At 53.3% G+C, this 20,695-nt stretch overlaps 1 protein-coding gene across 17 annotated transcripts in view; it reads left to right on the top strand.

Annotated features, from left to right (window-relative positions):
• Atp6v1c2 (ATPase H+ transporting V1 subunit C2) overlaps positions 1-20,695 on the top strand; it is a 47,857-nt gene that overhangs the window by 15,997 nt on the left and 11,165 nt on the right. For 16 of the 17 annotated variants that reach the window (XR_006851150.2, XR_006851149.2, XR_006851151.2 and 13 more), the window contains exons 4-6: positions 8,361-8,446; positions 14,785-14,879; positions 18,021-18,112. Coding sequence is in view for 8 of the 17 variants with exons in the window: in XM_058578364.1 (XP_058434347.1) it covers positions 8,361-8,446; positions 14,785-14,879; positions 18,021-18,112 (273 nt within the window). In the remaining 9 variants the exon portion in view is untranslated. The remainder of the gene's footprint in view (positions 1-8,360; positions 8,447-14,784; positions 14,880-18,020; positions 18,113-20,695) is intronic. The other variant, XR_006851157.2, reaches the window with a different exon arrangement.

Consider the following 20,695-nt stretch of genomic DNA (forward strand, 5'->3'; position numbering starts at 1 on the left):
GCCAGAGTAAACATATTTCCAAGCGCTTATCAGCCAGTCCTAGTTCCATTTTGGAGACTGGCCTGTGTCTGGCTTTGTTCAGGTGGCCCCTGGGGCAGGCTGTGTGTTGGGCACAGTGCTTGGGGACAGTCTCCAAAATTTAAACACATGTTCTTCCAACCCAGATGCTTAGGGGAGGGCCCGGCTTCTCCTAAAAGGCGGGACCCTGAGGCTTTGGTGTCACCTGCCTGGGAGCTGAGTGCAGAATGAGGATCCCTCCTGTCTGTGCCTCCCAAGGGGCAAACAATTTCTGAGGGTGGGTTGGCCTTTTATTTTACTTTTTTGATAAGGGGTCGTACTATGTTGCCCAGGCTGACCTTGAACTTGTGGCCTCAAGCCATCCTGCCTCAGCCTCTCAGGAGCTGGAACCATAGGCACAAGCCACCATACCTGACTCAATTTGTTTTTGAAGAGAATCAAAAATTGCTGTCCTGGGCCACAGCATGTGAATCAAGCTCTGTAATGCCAGCACAGCCAAAAGCTCTTCTTTGAATGACAGGGCAGTTTTGCGGGTGGCTCTACACACAGAATGCAGGGGAAATGTCTCTAAAAAAATCTCATGATTGGTCCATTATTTAAACATCCAGTCTGACAACCAGTGTTGGCCTCTGAAGCATGAGGGATGTGTGGCCAGACTTTGGGACCCTCCTAGAAGTCTCCTTGGACCTTTGGTTTCCTATAAAGCCATTTAATGGCTCCCTAGTCACATTTTCCTGGTGTGTTTGCTGCAGGCTCATTGATTTCTTTGTCCCTTGGCAGAGGTGGAAGCAGGGAGACAGAGGGTGAGGTGCCCGGGGCTCGCCCCACCTTTTGCAGAGGTTTCTGGACTCTCCTCCCCGGAAGTGCTCCTCCCTTGTGGCTGTCCCCTCTGGACTCATCGAGGACCGTCAGGCACAGAGGGCTGGGGCTTCAGGTTGCCCAGAGGGGCCTGTCAGCGTCTGGTGCCGTGGATGGAGGCCTGCTGTAGGGCCAGGGCCGTGGGGACAGTACGGCTGGTGCTGTGGCCGCCAGCAAAGTGACCTGGGGCAGTGTTCTTGCCTCTCTGAGCCTCGGTTTCCTCTGCTCTCGGGGACTTAGTCTTGTTTGTCGAGGATTTGGATAAATCCGTGCAAAGCGCCCTTCTGAGGACTGAGGAAAGCTCCCAGGTGGGAGTCACTGTTATTCCTACTTGGGGACCTTGAACACCTCCCTGCCCTGCCCTGGAATCTGTCTGGCCTCCTCCAGGCACCTGGGTCGTTTCTGACAACCACACCAACCAACCCTGCCTCACTTTTGCCAGAATTATCCAGAAAATCTGGGGAAGGGTGGGAAGCCCCTCTCTTTCATTTGGACTTGCCCTCAGGAACCTGGAGCCCTGCATCCACCATCTGGAGAGAGTGGGTGGAGGAGCCCAGTCCTCCTTCCCACAAAGCAGGGAAAGCAGAGCGGGGCACATACCTCTTGGCTGAGGTGGGCCTTGTTGAAAGCTTGGCTCCCAGTGCTGCTCAGAAAACTGTGGGAGAAGAGAAGGGAGAGAGAGAGAGAGAGAGAGAGAGAGAGAGAGAGAGAGAGCCCCCACACACACCTTGGGAGCTTACAAGGAAGCATCCCTGGAGACACCATGTCTTAAGGCCATTTAGGAGGACTCTTGTGTGTGCCCTCAGGATTGGTGCATTGCCCAGGAATGCAGAGGTCAGCCCTGACCTCCAGATCTCTGCCTGCAGCCTTCCTGGGGCTGAGAGGCTTCAGGTCACCTGCCTGGCTGCACCTCTACCCACATCCCAGGACTGGAAGGCTCCTGCGGGCCCTGTTGGTAGGAATTTCCTGCCTTGTGGTTGCAGGAGAAGGGGGAACAGGAGAGCTCCTACCTCTAAGCCTTTTATACCCCAAGGACTGAGTAGCTGTAGGCCCTGCAAGGCCCAGGTCCAAACACCAGCGGGGCTGAGAGTTTCTCTCCTTCTCGTGGGAAGGAAGGAAAGAGCGTCTGCAGCACGTCCCTGGCTGCGGGCAGATCTGCAGAGCTGCTTTGGCCAGCCCCTGTCGTCTGACTGTCCCCCACCTCGATGTCCGGTGACTAGATGTGGCTTGCCCAGTTCACGAGGTCTCCCTTCCCTACTGCCCTCCTTGCACTTCCTTCCTGCTGCCATCTTCTGTGTCTCCCTTGGCAAGTGGGTCCCGGTCGACACCCAGGGCCACAGGGTGGTGCGTTTTGTTTCCCCGAGGACTTGTCTGGCTGTAAATTATGAATCTTTTCAATATGCCCATGGATCTGTGAAAAATGATATTTCAGAGCGATGAGGCGGAGCTTCCCTCCATGTTCAGGGGCCGCCCGTTGCTCCCCCCTGGAACCTGGAGGTGAATGTTTCTCCAGGTCCCCGCCCTCGGTGCGCAGCTGCTGATCCTGGGGGCCGTCTAGCATCTGGCCTTGTTCTGCTCGGCACTGAGCTACTGAAGCAGGTCTCGTCCTTACAGCAGCAGTTACCCTGCTTGGCTTAGGAATTTATTCATCTTTATTTATTATTTTTAAACATGAATTTGTAGTTCAGCTGTTACCCTTCCCACCACCTGAAGTGTTCAGCTCTGTCAGCGTGGGCATATCAGCCTGCGATCCTCACCACCTTCCAGCCAAAGGATGTTTTTATCTTATAAAACTGCAAGTCTCGGTCTCCGTTCTGCTTGCCCTGGCCTGCAGCGGGGCTGTTCTTGTCATCTCTGTCACCTCCTGTGAGTGGAATCAGACGGTGTGTGCTCTTTTGCAATTGACTTATTTCACTTAGCATGGTGTCCTCAAGGGTGACTGTGTCAGAATTTCCGTGTGTGTGTGTGTGTGTGTGTGTGTGTGTGTGTGTGGTGCTAGGGAATCACACCCAGGACCTCACATGTGCTGGGCAAGTGCTCCACCAGTGAGCTCCATCTGCATCCCTTTATAAGTTTTATTTTCAGACAGCCTCTTGCTGAGGCTGGCCTTGGAGTTGTGACCCTCCTGCCTCAGCCTCCCCAGTCACTGGGATTATAGGCGCGCACCACCATACCTGGCAAGAGTCATGTTTCAACAAACTCGTAGAAATTGAAAGTCCCTCTTCATCCACATGTGAAGATAATGAGAAATGTCAGTTTGGTGTCTTTTCTTCCAGGCTTCTTATTTATGAACATACTGACATTTTTATTTTTTTTAATACTTTTTTTTCTAAGAGAGAGAGAGAGAGAACTTTAATATTTATTTTTTAGTTTTCGGCGGACACAACATCTTTGTTTGTATGTGGTGCTGAGGATCGAACCCGGACCGCACACATGCCAGTCGAGCGCGCTACCGCTTGAGCCACATCCCCAGCCCATACTGACATTTTTAAAGTGGTATTATAACATGCTTAACATATTTAATATTTTTTTAAAACTTTTCATTTTGAGCTAACTTCAAAGCTTCAGAGAGGTTGCAAGATTATTTGAAGAATTCCCGTAAGCCCTTTATCACCTCCTTTCTCTCTTCCTCCCCCATCCCTCTGATGGTGAGGTGCAGACACAATGTCTTTTCTAAATATTTTAGTGTGTATTGTGTAAACACAAGGACATTCTTTTACACAGTCTTAGGGTGGTGATCCAGGCCAGGATGGCAATACTGATATTTAACAGCTGTCACTTGGATATCACCATGTGTCTCCATGGTATACTTCCAGCCAAAGGAAACCTTGCAGTTTCTTAGACAATGATGAACCTTGAGGTGGCTTCCTGTCTTGTAATGAATTATCAGTTCTCTTTGGCTTTGATCAAACTGGAACATGTATTTACACTTTCTCTGTATGTCATGACACCACGTTGTTTTGTTTTTTCTTTTAACTGTACAGGTCAGTTTTGTGAAATACTCCTTAATTTGCGCTCACCTGATGTTTCCTCCAGCTTAGTCTCAGGTTGTGTATTTCTGGCAAGAAGAGCACAGAAGGGTTACCATGTCCTTGGTGCACCCTTTGGGGGCACACGTGGTTGCTTCTGTGTGGGTGGTGTTAACTTTGTTCACATGATTAAGGTACTATCTGCTTTAAGGTGAAAGTTATATATTCACATCTTAAGTAAACAGTTGGATGAGTTTTGACAAATATGTACTTTCATGTAACCAACAGCCAAATTGGGATTTTTGTGTATTGTTGCAGTTGCTCTTCACTAAAAATATGATCTGAGCTGGGCATGGTGGTGCACGCCTACAATCCCAAGCACTCTGGAGGCCGAGGCAGGGGGATCAAAATTTTGAGGCCAGCCTGAGCAACATAGTGAGATCCTGTCTCAAAATAAAATAGATAGAAAGGACTGGAAATGTAGCTCAGTGGCTCAATCCCTAGCAACACCAAAAAAAAAATATATATATATATATATATATATATACATACATATAATATATACATATATATACACATACATATTTATATATGCATGTATATATACACATGTTGTATGATATTCATGATTTGTACATCTTCCTTATGAGTTGATAATTATTATTGCCAGGTGTTATAGGGAAAGGTGCCAGAATTTACTTTGGCTTTGAAGCACATGGGCTTTGGAGTTGTGCAGATTTGTGATCAGTGTCTGGTTCAACATTCGTTTACTCTGTCAAATTCCCTGTTTACAAAAGTACAATAATAATGGCACTTGTTTACTGTTACCTTTAACTAAGCCTTAATTTTTTCGTCTTTACTGGCTTTGGCATGTGTGAGATGCTGGGGATCAAACAGAGGGCCTTGCCCATGCTAGGCAAATGCTGTGCCCCTGAGCCTTAATATTTTTATCTTACAATGGAAATGTCACCTAGAACAAAACACTGTCTCAAAGAATTGGTCTCCAAAATACCTAAGAGCTCATACAAATCAATGAAATAGAATTTCAAAAAGAGGACCAAGCCACAGAAACAGTGGCAGGGGACATAAAGACGTCACTCACAGAAGACGCGAACAGCCTTTGGTAGAGTTAATAAACATGAGGAAAGACGTCCAGTGGGTCGAAGCGCAGATCGGGGCATCAGCCAGATGTAAGTTCTAAGCTGTCAGATTGGCGGAGGTTCCGGTGGCTCCTGACGCCCATGCTGGCGAGGCTTAGGGAAGCAGGCTGCTGGTGGGAGTGGACGTTGGCGAGCGGACGTTGGCGTGTGGTCAGAGGGGTCGGCCTTACTTCTTAAAATTGAAGCTGTCATATCCTTTATTTCATGTCGCACATATGCACCCGTGCATGGGCAGCGTAAATGTATCATGTGGCGTCATGTCAAAGAGGAGGCAAATCCCCGCGACTTGGGAGGCCTCAGCCTCAGGAAGCCTCTGGAGGCAGGAGGATCTTGAGTTCAAAACCAGCCTCAGCAACTTAGCAAGGCCCAGTCTCAAAATAAAATATATCAAATGAGGTTGAGGGTGTGGCTCAGTGGTTAAGCTCCCCTGAGTTCAACCCCTGGTACAAAAAAAGAAAAAGAAGGAGGCACCCCAGGTGTCCAGGGAGGGAGTTAGTGGAATGCTGTGCATCCAGCACGGGGTGGAGGAGGGTGTGACCGTGGTCAGTGTTCCTAATGACTGCAAAGTGGGGACAGTGGATTTGACAAGTGTGGAGGTGCTTGGGTCCCTTCCAATGAGAAAAACCAGCTGTCTGGCTCCATAGCTGCAGTTCACTGATGACCACAGCTAATGGCCACGGCTAGGTGGGGCTGTGTGTGTTAGGTGGAACAAGAGACGTTTCTAGCAGCTAAGCGTTCTCAGAGCACGCTGCTCTCAGAGGTTTCAGGTGTTCTGTGCATGCCTAAGGGCCTCACTTGCCACAGTGAACACCTTGACAGGGTTGGGACACAGAGCAGTGAAGGATCCTTAACACAATATTGGGTGAGTTCTGTCTGTTAGAGCAGAAGGAAGGAGTGAGGGATGGAGAGGCTGTGCAGCTAGCCACCTTGAGTCAGGCACTGTGGTCAGGGCTGGAATTACTACCACAGTCACATCAACAGATAATTCCTCAAGTGTCCTAGCAGATGTGGTGATCGGCGACAGTAACTTGCACATGTCAACATAGGGATTAAAAAAACACCACTGGCAGCTTTAAAATGGAGCTCAGTGACCACAGGGACTTTGTTTTGTCCACAGCATCTTGTACAGTGCTTGGTATACAGTAGTTGCTTAATATATGGGAATTACTGAATGAATGATTAAATTTATTGAATCGGGATCCCAACAGAGAACAGAAGACCACTCATGTAAGGATCACTTGAACCAGGTGGTGTCCAGCAACTCAGGAGGCTGAGGCAGGAAGATCACAAGTTAAGGCCAGCCTCAACAAATTGAGACTCTGTCTCAAAATAAAAAGGGCTAGCTCAGTGGGAGAGGGCTCTGTGTTCAACCCCCAGTGCCACAAAGAAAAGGTAAGAGAACCTGAGGAGGGTGGACTTACAGAGGGACCCCGAGTTGTGTGGGCTGTAGAGAAGCCACAAGGAACAGTGCAGGGTCCCCAGCTGCTGGAGACTCCCAACCACACAGCGGGAGGAGACAGGAGGACCGAGGTTACTCCAACAGGGAGGGACCTGGGCTCTGCCTCCTTTAACCTCTGTGGAATCCGCCTGGGAGCAAAGCCAGGAGCCCCAAACAGTTTCGCCAGTCACCTGAGCATATCTCAAGGTCTCCGTCACAAAAGCCCACCCGACTCAGACTTTGCATACATATATTGCCCCAGACTCCACGAAGAACCCTGTGAGGTGCGTCGTCCTGTCTATTTTCTGGCTCAGGATCCTGCGATGGTCAGGTGCCTTGGCTCAGGATATGTGTGAGACACAGACACCGTAACCACTATTCTCAGAGCTGCCAGCCAGGTAGAAGTTTCAACATGGACCAGGTCACAGTGACTGTCCAGGTGTTGGTGTGACCTGCTGGCTGAGAGTCGTGCCTTTGAAGTCCTCATACGGACTGGATGGGAGGGTGAAAATTACTTCTCGGAGCCTCAGCTTCCTATCTGTGAAGTGGGGCGATTTCCACCTTTTGGAAACTTCTGTGAAGATTAAGTGAGATGATGGCTACAGAATGTCGACACTTGGTAGGCTCTAGAGGAAGCGAGCTGCTGCCGGGAGACCGCAGCTCCCTGAAACTACGCAGGGGTTCAGCCTTGGAAACACTCAGGATGCTGTGTTTCCTCCCGGGTGTGGAGAGTTTGCTGTTGCCTCTGGTGCTGGGAATGCAACCCAGGGCCTCGTGCACACCAGGCAGATGCCCTACCCCTGAGCCTGCCTCCCCAGCCTGGTGGTTATTTTTAAACAAACTTTGTATTCATCAGTTTTTGATCACGTGCGCATTCATTTAATAGTCAGGAAAACAAGTTGTTGCCCTCCTTCCTTTCCTTGCTTCTATCATGGTCCTTTCCAGGTAGTCTCCTGCCTCTGTTTCCATGTTTTGAACCAAGCCTCCATGCTCTAAGTGGCCATGTGGCCAGTGCCTGTGACAGTGGAGGACCCTGGGCTCCATGTGGGATTTGGCGACCTGGGTCCTCTTTCCCTGGGGAGAGGGCCTAAGGCAAAGCTTCGAACATTAGAAATTCCCAGTCAGTCCTGGCTTGGCAATTGGATTCCAATTGGATTTCTCTTTATTCAGCCTCCTGCCGCTGGGCGATCATTGCTGTTAGTTATAGCAATAGTAATCCCCCAAATGGGGCATAATCCACATCTTATGGGTAGGAGAACCAAGGCTCAAAAGAAATTCACCCAATTTGGCCCAAACCATACAGCTGGCACTTGGCAGAGCCAGGGCGAATTTGAGCCCTTTGCTTCTAAATCCTGTACTTCCCGAAGGTGTCTGTCTTGTGGAGGCCAGGTTTTAATTTTCTCATATAAAAGCAATAGCAGATGACGATAGGGAGACGTCAGGTAGGAAGAAGAGTTTTGCAGGTGCAGCCAGCGACCATAACCGTCTGTGTAAGTTCACTTCTTGGTTTTTTCCGCCTGACTTCATAATGCGTGCCTTGTTCCACGGTATTCAAAATTCTTTGTAAACCTTATTTTCAATGGCTGCCTAATAATCCCTCAGCTGGATATACCATTACGCCCTAAACAATTCCCTATTGTTGAGCCTTCTGCTTGTTTCCAGCTTTTCACTGTCAGCAACAATGCTGCAAAGAACATCTTTTTATTCAGAAAGCTTTTTCTGTTTGTCCTGTTTCCTTACAATGGTTTCCCAGAAGTGGAATTACTGGTTCAAAGGCTATTCACATTTTAAGTCCCTTCTCACGGATGCCAAGCTGCTCCCCCAAAGGCCGCCTGTGCCTGGCCCTGCCAGCCTCGGTCCTAGGTGTGTTCTGCCGGCGGCTCCTGCTCTCATGGGCTCTTTCTTCTCTCCCCACAGCCTCATAAAGAGAATGGCTCAGAGTGTAGTGGAGGTCATGGAGGACTCCAAGGGGAAAGTCCAGGAGAACCTGCTGGCCAACGGAGGTAGGTGCCCAGGGCTCTGGTTTCTCAGGAGCGCCTCCCTGCACTCTGGTCACGTCAACCTGTGGGAAATGCCCGATGCACCCAGGCGGGCCTCCAGCGAGGGTTTAGTTGCTGAGCAATAAATAGGAAACAGAGAGCCACCCCCAGAATGCTTGGGTAGTGTATTCCTGCTTGGAGTTTTGGTCTCCCTGTGCTGACGGGATGTGTCTTTAGATTCCAGTGATGCTTGGGCATGTGTGCAATTTGAATGCTTTTAAAATGTTCAAGACAAAAATTTGGAGACTTTGGAAACTTTAGAATTAAATGTTTAAATATCCACAGAGATAATTAAACCTGTGACTGTGCATGTTCATTGAAAATGAGAGCAAACATTTAAATTTATATCATTTGTCATGCACAGAATATATACACACAAATGTATGTGTGTGTGTGTGTATATATATGTATATATTCATACTTCCTTCCTTCTAGAAACACTAAAAGGCTTTTAATTTGCTGGTTTGAACGGATAAGTAGAAATGTGCATTCTTGCAAGTCTGGCCTGGCTTCGTCTGTCTCCGTGGTCTAACAACCCCGCCTTGTTGTGTTGCAGGTGTGAAGGAGAACATGAAATGTCTCAAGAGTAGGTTGTGCTCTGTTTGCTGTGCCTGTGTTCAGAGTGATGCTGCATGTCCCTGGGGAGGTGGAATCTGTCTGGTTGTGGGGCACAGTGACCAGGTCATGGCAGTTTCTCCAGTAAGAGCCTGGTGGCTTGGTCACTGTATCCGTAGGACACAGCAGCTGTTGTGGGAGGGCAGGACTCACAGTAGCTTCTGAACCTTCTGATGCACATTAGCATATTAGAAGCTCTGAAGAGTCCTGCAGACCAGAGACCTTTTAAAACTGAGTTTGACTGGAGTTTTTGCAGTGCTAGCCAAATGCTTTTTCTCACTCTTCTGGCACCCCGCCCTCCCGGGGTAGCTCTGCCTGCTCCCTGGATGTTGGGCTCTTGCTCCTCTGCCTGTGGCCTGCTCTCTGAGGCCATCTGCTTAGTGGACACAGCACCTTAAATGCCAGGCTCTGCCAGGCAGCCTCGAGCTTCCCACACGCGAGCAGCCTCCCGGGGTGGCGCTCCCTCCTGGTGCCATTGCCAGAAGGAGCCATTTGCTTTGGGTTTGCTCCAGTGTGCTTCAACTGGTGGACTGAAAGAGCAAGTCATCTGGGGACAACTAAAAACCTTTACAAATCGCAGGTGACCAATCGCCTTCCCCAATGCCTTCTGCTTGTCACACTGAGATTCTTGCTGACGGTAAGGTAGCAATGTCTTGTCAAGTCGACCAGCTGATCTTTTTTCCCAGCAGTCGATTCTAGGGCCCTGGACTGAAAAGCTGACCAGGTGGAGAGTCACTGTTCTGTCAAAAACCTGGCGTGTAGGGCGCGAGGGTTTAAACTTACGTTAGAGTGATTGAGATGCTCACGTTCTGGGGCCGGGGCTGGCTCCACGGCAGGCCACCGCCTCGCCTCGCATTGCCAGCTGTGCAGGAAGCAGTTACTCAAAGTTAATGCTGCTGGAAGGTAGGTGTCACCCCCGGTCCGATGGCACGAACTCTGAGGGGCAGCTGGCTTCTCCACAGGAGGAAACAGCTTTGTTTAAAATGTTCCATTTTAGGCCTCCTGCGACTTGGGCCCTGACGACTTCAGGATCAGAGTTTCCAAAGCATGCTCTGTAAACCATCCCTGCCCCAAGACCCGGATGGGAGGCAGGACTCACAGTAGCTTCTGAACCTTCTGATGCACATTATCATATTAGAATCTCTGAAGAGTCCTGCAGGCCAGAGACCTTTTACAAGCGAGTTTGACTAGAGTTTTTGCAGTGCTAGCCAAATGAAGAAATCTTCTCCTGCAAGGCATCCACAGATTAGTGATTGACAGAATCAACCAGAGAAGCTCTTTGCTGACCCCCTGGCCCCTGCCCCCCAAAGTGGGATTGTAATCCAGTTTCCTCTAGGGGAATTCATGGCCGATCCCATGAAGGGCCGGCAGCAGGTCAGACCAGCCCTGATACGCAGTGTTCATCTGGACCTTGGCTGGTCGTCTCTCTGGTCTTGTTTTTCTCACCTGTAAATGGATTTAATAGCCATTGACAGGCCCTTAGCTCTGCCTGGACACCTTTTGCTTTTGTTCGTTCCTTGCTTGCCGCTGAGCTAAGCACGGCAGGACACAGATGTGTGTGAATGCCGTGGAGAAGGAGCACGTTGTCTGGCCTGGGTCCTAAAATGTCTGCAGAGGATGGAAACACTGGGCGTGTCTGGCTAACCCATCAAGGGCACAGCCCCCGTGGTCACAGTCCTGTGTGCTGGCAAGGCCTGGTTTGGGTCTTCAGATGAGACCACTGCTGCTCACAACAGGCAGCCTGTGCACAGTGAGCCAGCCAGGTCACGGCCTGACCTAGCAGGCCGTCAGCCCAGGCTCCGCCTTGCCTGCTCCAGGGACCGGGCCTCACTGACTCCAGCGCAGGCAGAGGGTGGGGGGCCTTCCTTTCCTGAGCAGTGGAAAGAGAACCGCAGTCAGGAAGGCCGTGATGGCGGAGGGCCTTCTTCCAACAGCGTTCTCACCAGAAGCAGTGCACAGGGACAGGGAAGTGTCCTTGGGTATCTGGCCTGGGGCAAGGGTCAGTGTCCGGAGCTGGCACTGGTGTTCAGGACATGGGAGAGAGTGGAGGAGCAGGGGGACATGGTCAAAAATCCAGAGGTCTCCTGGAGCTCCTGCAGGGAAGTCCTTGTCCAGCATCGTGTTGGGCACTGCTGAGCATCTGTGGGTACCAAGCTCTTGCTGGCCATTTGCCAGTGATGGCCACAGCCTTTGCCTCTGAGCGTGCATTGCCCTGTGTGCCAGGATGGAACTCACCCCTTTGGTGTGGGTGCCGTAAGGCTTAGGGCTTGGTGAGAAGGCACAGGGAGAAGAGCTTGGTCAGAAACGTGAGTGCAAGTTGTTGCCCGGGGCGGGGGGTGGGCGGGGGTTGCTCTCAGTGTTCAGAGCGGGCAGTGGAGCAGTCACCCTGCGCAGAGCTCCGTGGGCACCGGGAGGCACAGAGAAGGCGAGTCGGAGGCTCCACCCTAAAGGAGCAGTGAGGGGCGGGTAGCCTGGCATGTCCTTAGTATCATGGAACCAGACAGGAGGGACAATCAGGGCAGCTTCCAGAAGGAATTGGCCTCCATCTAACCTGTGGGTTGAAGGATAAAAGCAGCGGCGAGAGGGGGAAGGGGTGAGAGTGGCTCCACTGGAGTGGAAGGGCCCCAGGGTGCTGCAGTGACAAGGAGGACCGGGAGGATCTAAATGCGCACATCTGCCTTGTCACCCGACGCGGGCTGCTGCTCGGCCGCCGTGAGGCTGGCTGCCCACCTTGGGGATGGACTGGGACCACCGTGGCAGGTCAGCTTCCATGATGTCCACAGTGGGTTCAGCCAGGGGGATCGATTGCCATCACTGCCCCGAGGGGTCCCCTTGACCTTCTCCGTCAGCCTCTGCATGCGTTTCCCCCTCTCATCGGCCATACCCATCCCATTCCTCCCAGGCCCAAGTCTTTTCTACGAAGTCATTTTCCCACCATGGTGTGTCAGGGCCAAAATCAGCACCAAAATCTGTCTAGTCCACTTGGGCTACTGTCCCCAAATTCTGCACACTTGAGCACCGTGAACAACGTTTGTTTTCTCACAGTTCTGGAGGCTGAAGTCCAAGACCAAGCGTCTGACAGGGCGGTCTCCTGGCTCGTAGATGGCCACCTCCTCACTGTGTCCCTTACCTTCCTTGCTATGTGTGTGGATGGAGTTCTCTGATGTCCCTTCTTACAGACGCACAGATCTTATCGATTCTGGCACCAATGTTAGAAACATAAGAATTCTCCTAAGGATCTTTTTCAAATCTGGGGATTCTAGAAAATATCTGATATGGCTCTTGGGAAAGGGACAGTGGCAGTGTAACCCTCCCCCTTCCACCTGCAGTGGAAGGGGGAGGGTTACACTTGATGGGGAAGGGAGCTGTGTGCCACCCAGGGCGCTGGGTGCTTTGCAAGCATTTTCTCCTTTTGTCATGGAGCTTACGTAACTTTCCCTGTGCCAGAGTTTCCTCATGGAATAATCGTACTTAATAGGGCTGGAAAGTGAGTTATATGAAATGATTCACGTGTCCTGGCCCAAGCCCAGCAATCAGTAAATGTTGGCGACCTTAATGGACAGAATCACCATCTGCATGACTCAGAGGCATTTCCTCTCTCTCTCTTAAGGGCCCTTAATTCTGCCACCCGACCAGTTCCTGCCTGAGTTTCCTTGGGTTTCCATCGGCTTCTTTGAGACTTGCCACCCACGTATCAAACTCAGGCTCATCCTGGGCTGGAATCATCCCCCTGCCCTCTGCCCCATCCCTGCCACTGCCCCCGAGGGTGCCCAGCTCCGTGCACCTCCCTCCCTCCACCCAGTCACCCAGCTTTGGAATCTGGGTGTCGCCTGGCCGCCTTCGCACCTCCATGTGTCATTAGCCCTGCATCCCGTCAAGTGGGTCCCTCCTCCCCCCTCCCAGGGCTTCTTTGCCTTCCCCTCCCACACCCTTGTGGTCCTCTCTCCTCACCACCACAGAGAGGTCTCCACAGTGGGCTAGAGTCCGGTCGACTCTGGGGGCTCAGTGGTGCCCACATTCAGCACTGCAGCTGTGAGAGTGATCTTGGCCAACTTGGCACTCGATAGGGCTGAGTACGTGGGCTCTAGTATTGGCATGCGCAGGATCAGGCCCTAGGACCCTCGCGCCGGCCTGGCCTTCCTGTCCAGTTCTTATCCATCTCCCTGGACCCTCAGCCTCGCTCAGAGGCTCTACTTCCCATGTACACGTGGGGCTGCCAGTCCTCCTGACTCCTGACTCCGATGCCTCCTTCACCAGCCACATGGCTGGTTCCTCTTCCCTTCAGCCTCTGTGTGAGTCTGGGTCCAGGAAAGCAGTTGTGCCCTCCCTAGGAGGAGCCGGAACCCTGTCCTCAGCCTCCCGGCACCTGCGTCCTGTCCCCAGCTCAGCAGTTCACTGTGTGCCTTTCCCTAGTTGAGTGCCCTGCACTCGGAGCACTTGAGGTTGGCCAGGGAGTCTGTCTGTATCCCCAACAGGGTGGAGCTAGGCTCCATGAAGACAGAGGGGACTGAGTGTTGAGAGAGGACCATCCACTTTCTTATGCAAAAGGCTATACTGGGAAGCAAGGCGGGGTGATAGCTGACCTCAAAAGGGCCATCTTGCTAGGGTTGGGGGGTTCTAGGGGCTCTGAGCCCTGAATCATCTACTGAGCTTCCTGCTTTGCCACAGAGCAGACACGGAAAAGATGCAGCGAGCCTGGCGCAGTGGTGGGTGCCCGTAGTCCAGCCGCCCGGGAGGCTGAGGCAGGGGGGTTGTTTGAGGCCAGCCTGGCAACAAAGCAAGACCTCCTCCCACCACTGCAAAAAAAAAAAAAAAAAGAAAAAGAGGCATAGCACCTGGATAAGCCCTCAGCTCTCTGAATGTGCATAGAGAACATCCAGATAGGCCCTGTGTGGGCGGCTCCATTCCTCAGGTGGGAATCCACGGGGCTCCTCCTGGCTTGAGGCCCAGGGGCTCTGGGCCAGCAGAAGCCTAACCCAGTTCCAGCTGTCCCCAGCCTGGCTGCCAGAGGGAGATAGATGCACCCCGAGGGCAGCAGGCATTGTTTGGTTTTGGAGAAAAAAAAGGGAAAAAGGGAATTTATGGGATCACCCGTGTGCTCTTTTCAGCGGAAGCGTTTGTGAGAAGGATGTGCTGATCGCGCCTCTGTCCCAGGAGGAAACACCCTTTGGCAAATGATTAAAATGCCTTTAAAGTGGACCCCGTAGGTTGAAATTGCCCTGTCTCCTGCCTGGGCTCAGGAGGCAGGAGACACGGTCCTCTGAGCCGGTGTCCCCTGTTGGCAGGCCGTGGACTCTGTGGTTTTCTGGCTGGCTTGATGCTCTCTGGTGAGCCTTGGGCTCACTGGACCTCGTGGGAGGATAGCCGGAGCAGCTCGGGAAGGCGAGGAGCAGCTGCGCCCTCCTTGGATGTTGCTGGCCTCTGGAAGGCAGGCCCCCTGACGCAGGCCCCTGGGGCGGCGAGGCCCCTTCCTCTGGCTGCTGAGGACTTGGATTCTGGCTGGTGGCCCCACTGGCTCAGACCTCTAGGCCCACGGGGAGTGTGCATCCCCAGAGGGGGCTCCTGCGGCTGGCTTCTCAGGCCGCTTCCTTGGTGTGAGTGGTGAGCTCACTTGAATTTGGCGGCCACCACCCTGGGAGACACAGAAAGTGGCATCCATTTATCAACCTGTGTTTGTGTCCCTCCAGTTGACCTGACATCCTTTGTGACCCATTTTGAATGGGACATGGCCAAATACCCTGCGAAGCAGCCGCTGGTGAACGTGGTGGACACACTAGCCAAGGTGAGAAGGGCCTTTGAGAACATCCGGCCATCTGAGATGTGGAGTCCAGTGAGTGACCCTGCGTAGGGGCCCCTCACCCTGCTCCGTTGGGTCTTTGGGCTTCTGAGGTGCATCTCCTTCCATGGCCTGGGCAAGATCTGAACCTGGGAGAGGCCGTGTCACACCCCTCCTGTCCCTGCTACCCTGGGGTTTGGCTGTGGTCTCACAGGACAATCTGCTCAAGGGCCCAAGTCTCCTGTGTTCTCGTCCCTGACCGCAGTCCCCACTGGCCTTGCTGCCCTGCCTCTCTTTACAGAAGCTCAGCGGAGGAAGCTCAGCCCCACCCTCGCCCACCCTACGCACCGGCTGCCCATCCCCTGGGTGCTTATCTACATGCAAAACCCACTTGCTTTAGCAGTTTGTCTTAGGAGCCCCAACTCCTCAGAGATGGTGTGCCCGCTTGTCACCCGGCCTCCGTGACAACTACGAATGGATAGATGGCACCTGTGACAGACTGAGCTGTGGCCTCCGGCTCACACTTGATGAAATAAAAACTGCACAGTGCAGGCCTGTAGGGACACCATGGCTCCTGCATGCCTTCGGGGCACGCTGACTTGCTGATGGCCCGTCCCTCCCTCCTGCCACTAGCACGAAGCCACTGTTGGACCTGGTAGTTGGAAAGGAGGTCTCCGCGTGGCCAGAAACACAGCTGTCCTGCTCTCTACTGCAAGGAACAGTGTCCCCTGAGTGTGGCGGGTGGGTCACTGGGGGACATGGGTTCCATTCCCCTGCGGGTCCCCTGAGAACAGGGGTGAGGCCAGACTGCTTGGGGATCGGCTCCTGCGAGCAGTGCTTACATCACACGGTCCCAGCTCCTCCCACGACAATCAGGCGGTGATTCTGAAAGGCCCTTCAAGGAGGGGCTGCCCAGGTACCCGTGCCAGGTGCAGCTTCTGGGAGGCTACTGTGCACGTCCACCACGGAGCCAGAGCACATGGTTGTTTGTGGGGCGGGCCCTGCCCTGCCCTGCCTCGCCGTGTACCAGCTTGGAATTCAGAGTCCAGGGATGCTAGATCCAGTGGAGGCCCCCCGGAGCACGTAGCAGGCAGCAGAGTTGGGGCGGAGGCCAGGCTTCTCTCTAGTCCAGGGTACCTGAGTGGCTTTGGCAGGACAGCAGGGCAGGAGGGGGAGGAGGCGCTGGTTTTGATAGCTCTGGGAGCCCTGCCAGGCTCTCTTACTTCCCTCCTCACCCACAAGTGGGTCCAGTGTCCTCTGATTTCAGATGAGAAGTAGCTGAGAGGCCAAGGCGTGCCCAGCAGTGCTGAGGTGCATGCGGGGAGGGGAGCCCGGCTCCCGGGACCAAAGCCCAGGAGTTGAGCTGTGTGCATGGCGCTGCTGCCCGAGGAAGCCCTGGTGGCTCCACCACAGGGCCAGCTGGGGCAGAGCCGTGGGGTAGCAGCTCCCTCTGTCCTTCCTGCACCAGGAACCCTTGCGTGACACCCCAGTTCTTCCAACAAGAGGTCTGGTTCTGCCAGCCAGAGACCTCCTCCTCCAAGGAAGCCCCCGAGTTGCCTCAGTGTCCTGTGGATGTGGCTCCGGGGTCCTGGAGCTTACACCAGGTCCCACCAGTAGGAGCTGGACCTGGCGTGTATGGGGCCTCACTGGGTCCCAGGCCTCAGCTCTCGCTGTCGGGCTGGTGTCCAAGCACCCTCAGCAGCTTTTCTCTGGCTTATGGTGTAATCAAAAAAAAGGATAAACAGTGATTTTGTTGTTGTTTTCATTTTACTTTTTTTGGTAGTGCTGGGGATCAACCCAGGGCCTTGTGCATGGCGGGGGGGCTCTACCACTGAACAGCTGCTCACTTAAAAAAAAAAGTATAAATATTTTATTAGAAAGTAAGATTGGGCTGGGGATGTAGCTCAGTTGGTAGAGTGCTTGCCTCACATGCAGAAAGTCCTGGGTTCAATCCCCAGCACTAAAAAAAAAGAATCATTTTGGTGATGACACTGTTCCGGGGTCTTCTGCATGGAGTGCAGTTGTCCGCGCACCAGTAGAGAGCGCTATAGCTGAACGTCACATGGTGGAGGTGAATGGTATACTGGGTTGTACAGTTGCCAGCACAGCTGGGTAGCAAGTGCAGCATGGTGTTCATTTGTGCACTTTAGGTGTGCAGTGAGCGGGGGTAGTACAGTTGTGCAGTGTGGCTGTGCAGTAAGTGCAGGATCGTCACCGACTCCTGTGCCCTTCATTCTAAAGGTCACTAGTATTCAAAGAGGAGCCTCCCTCCCACACACATATTTTATATATATATATATATATTTAGAATCAGATTGTCCATGTTTTGTATCTCATGTCCCCATCTCAGTGATGGCACCATGCTCTGCTGTGTTTGCTGGTGTCTAGGGTGTAACGGCTCCGCGGGGGCTGATGGCCGGCGTCCAGCGGTGGGCTTGGACCACTCTCCCTGCCAGCCCACGGGAGGTGGGCCTGGGTCCAGAATGTACTCCAGGATAAGGGGGTCCACCTGGAAGCTGGAGCGACGTCCTGCCCACACAGGCTGGAGATGGTGACCGTGAGGGCTGAGTGTGGCGCAGCTCCTCTGGCGCAGCTCCTCGGGGCTCCGGCTGGGGAGGCATGGGCTGGAAATGGAAAGAGCTGGTCTCAGAGTGTGATGCTGACAAGTCATTGTGACTTGGTCCTCAGTGCCTACAGAGTGGTGTGTTGTCCCCTCCTCCTCCCGGGCGTGGGCTCCCCATAGGCCCAGTTGCTGGGATGACAGGGAAACGGAGGGGAGGTCAAAGCCCCCTCTTCCTGCCATTTGGGGGGCAGCTGTTTTTCTTTTCTTTTCGGTCCTGGGGATCTAACCCAGGGGTGCTTTACGGCTGAACTATGTTCCAGCTCTTTTATTTATTTATTCATTTTTATTTTGAGGCAGCTTCTCACTAAGTTGCTCAGGGCCTCACTAAGTTGCTGAGGCAGGCCTTGAACTTGCGATTCCCCTGCCTCAGCCTCCCGAGTTGCTGGGGTTACAGGTGAGTGCCACCTCATCTGGTGGTGGCTGCTGCTTTTCTCACATGTCCCCTGAGCACGTGGTGGTTATTTTGAGACATTCGGGCACCTCCTTCATCACTTGGGGTGACAGAGCGTTTCCTACCCCGACAGCAACTGGCACAGATCGAGTCGGACCTGAAGTCCCGCACGGCAGCCTACAGCGCCCTGAAGACGACCCTGGAAAACCTGGAGAAGAGGTCCACGTGCGTACCCTTGCCCACCGCCACCGTGGGGGTCTCAGGCTTGCCTTTCCCACTGCGGGGACACCCAGAGTCTGTGCCTGAGCTGAGGAACGTGAGCCAGGGCTGCGTTAAGGGGACCTGGGGCAGGAGGAGGTGGTTGCACCCCCTCGTATGTGCCCAGCAGGGAGCGTGTGCCCTGAGGTGCATCTTCCCTCTCCTGCCTGGCAGAGTGGCCACAGGGACTCGGGTGCCTTGTTTGTCCACCTGAACGGTGGGTGAGGCAGTGGGCTGCTGGGCCCGGCAGACAGACCCGTCACCCACGCGGTGCAGCTGTCGGGAGAAAAGTGAGGCCCATTCCACCCACCCCTGGCGGGAACTGCCGCGCTGAGTTGGTGGCCCCGGTGGTGGAGGAAGGCTGCTGCAGGGCCCGGGGGTGCTTCTGGACTGGGTGGGGCAGGCGTGGGAAGCTCCCGAGTCTCCCTGGTCCCTGGGCCCCGCTGTTGGTGATTTCTGAAGATTCTCCAGAGAAGGGAAGTGGCCCAAGGGCTCAGAAGCAGCTGCCAGCCCCTGATGGCCTTCCTCAAGCACAGGAATGTCACCTCCTACTGGGCTTCCCTCTTGGAGGGCCCCTGGGCTAGCTCTTTTGGTGACAAGAGCAAATACATGTTGAATGTCTTTAATCTGAAACGCAAAATGCCCCCAAATCGGAGACTTTTTGAGTCCCAGCATGGGGCCGTGAGTGGACAATCCCACATGTGACCTCATGACTCTGGTCACAGTGAAATGCAGAGATACTGAGATCACTGTACCACATGACCTTCAGGCTAGGTGTGTAAGGTCGATGTGAAACTAAAGGATTTCCGCTGGGCTTGGGCCCCCTCCCCAAGATACCTCATTATGTACCTGCTACCATCCCCAAATCTGAAACCCAAGCATCTCAAAGAAGGGATAGTCAAGGTGTAGTTTTTAGTGTAAAATCAGAACCAAAGAGTGAAAAGCACACTTCATCTAGAAGCCATCACTGCTGCCCGACTACATATCAGAACATGAGAGAGAAGACGGGAGGAAGGTGTGGCAGTGAGCTCTAAATGGTGACCTTGGCACAGGTCCAGGGTGGCATGGTGACCTTGGGGCTGGAGCATGCTGAGCCGCCTCCTTGCTGCATCAACAAGTTGTAGGCTTCTTAACTGGTTGATGGCGCTCGCCTATAATCTCAGCAGTTAGGGAGGCTGAGGCAGGAGAATCGCAAGTTCAAGGCCAGCCTCATCAACTTAGTGAGGCCCTGAGCAACTCAATGAAGCCCTGTCTCAAAATAAAAAAGAAAAAGATCTGAGGCTGTGGCTCAGTGTTTGAGTGCCCTGGGTTCAATCCCCCATACCAAAAAAAAAATTGGTTAGGGCCTGGCCTAGCCACTTTGATTGATTTATTGAGCACATACACTGAGTGAAGGAGGGCAACATACAAAGAGGGTGATGAAGCAGTCTCCCTCCTCTGATACTTCTTTTCTCCTTCCTCCCCTGCCCTCCACTCCCCTTCCCTCTTTCTTTCTTGGTACTAGGGATGAAGCTCAGGGCCATGCACATACTAGGCAAGCATTCTACCACTGAGCTATTTTGAAGCAGGGCCTCACGAAGTTGCCCAGGCTCTCCTCAACTTGAGATCCTCCTGCCTCAGCCTTCTGAGTAGCTGGAATCACAGGCATGCACTGCTGAGCCCAGCCGGCTTCCTTTCTTCTTTCAATGCACATTTGTAAGTGCTTACTATACCCTCGGGCCTAATATTAGGCCCTAAAGATGAAAAGCAGAATAAAACACACTCTCTGCACCTGCAGAGTCACGGTTATTCATTCAACAGACATTGATAGAAAGTCTGCTTCGCGCTGGGTACAGAGGCAAATAGGAGTCCCCCAGCTTGAGAAGACTGTGTCTGCTGCTGGGCCAGGGTAGCTGGGTGCCTCTGGAGGGCTTCCGAGGGATTTGTCCGTGGCCACACAGTTGTGTGGCGATGTTATAAGCCAGGGCAGGCAGGAAGGAAGGCGAACAGGCTCCTGGGCTGGTGGGGCTCTGGAGGAAGGTGTTTCCCGCTGTCTTGAAAGCTTTGGCCTTGGCTTGGAGGTGCCCGGAGGCAGGAGCAGTCCTGGCCTCGGCTTCCACTCCCGCGTCTTCCTGGCTGTCTGGTCTTGGTAGCTGCGTATCGTGTTGGCCCACACGACGCCACGATCCATGCCCTGTGAACACAATGCCCTTTGTTCAGGCCAGGTCCACTGGGCAGGTCCAAAGCTATTTCAGGTGAGTGTCCCCTGGCTGCTGGACAGAAAGGCCTGTAAAGTGACACGGAGTTCTATCTAAGCCTATCTCTGCCCAGGGTGGCCCATGCAGCTGGCCGCTGTGTTGACACTTGAGTAGCTTCGGCGGCTGCTACCTGAGGTCCCCTCCTGATAGCTTGTGGCTTGTGCTGGGCAGTGCAGGTCACTTAGGTGTTGGATTCAGACACTGGTGACAGAAGCCCAGGCCCTGCCAGCCTCCCTGTCCCTGGAGGGGAGGAGGCTGGACTCTGGCTGCCCAGCATGAGCAGCGTGACGGCCTGTGGGGACCTGTGCTCGCC

The sequence above is a fragment of the Marmota monax genome, unplaced genomic scaffold (assembly GCF_021218885.2).
Source record: "Marmota monax isolate L192 unplaced genomic scaffold, Marmota_monax_Labrador192_F-V1.1 WCK01_AAM20220418_F8-fsc00010, whole genome shotgun sequence".
Lineage (NCBI taxonomy): Eukaryota > Metazoa > Chordata > Mammalia > Rodentia > Sciuridae > Marmota > Marmota monax.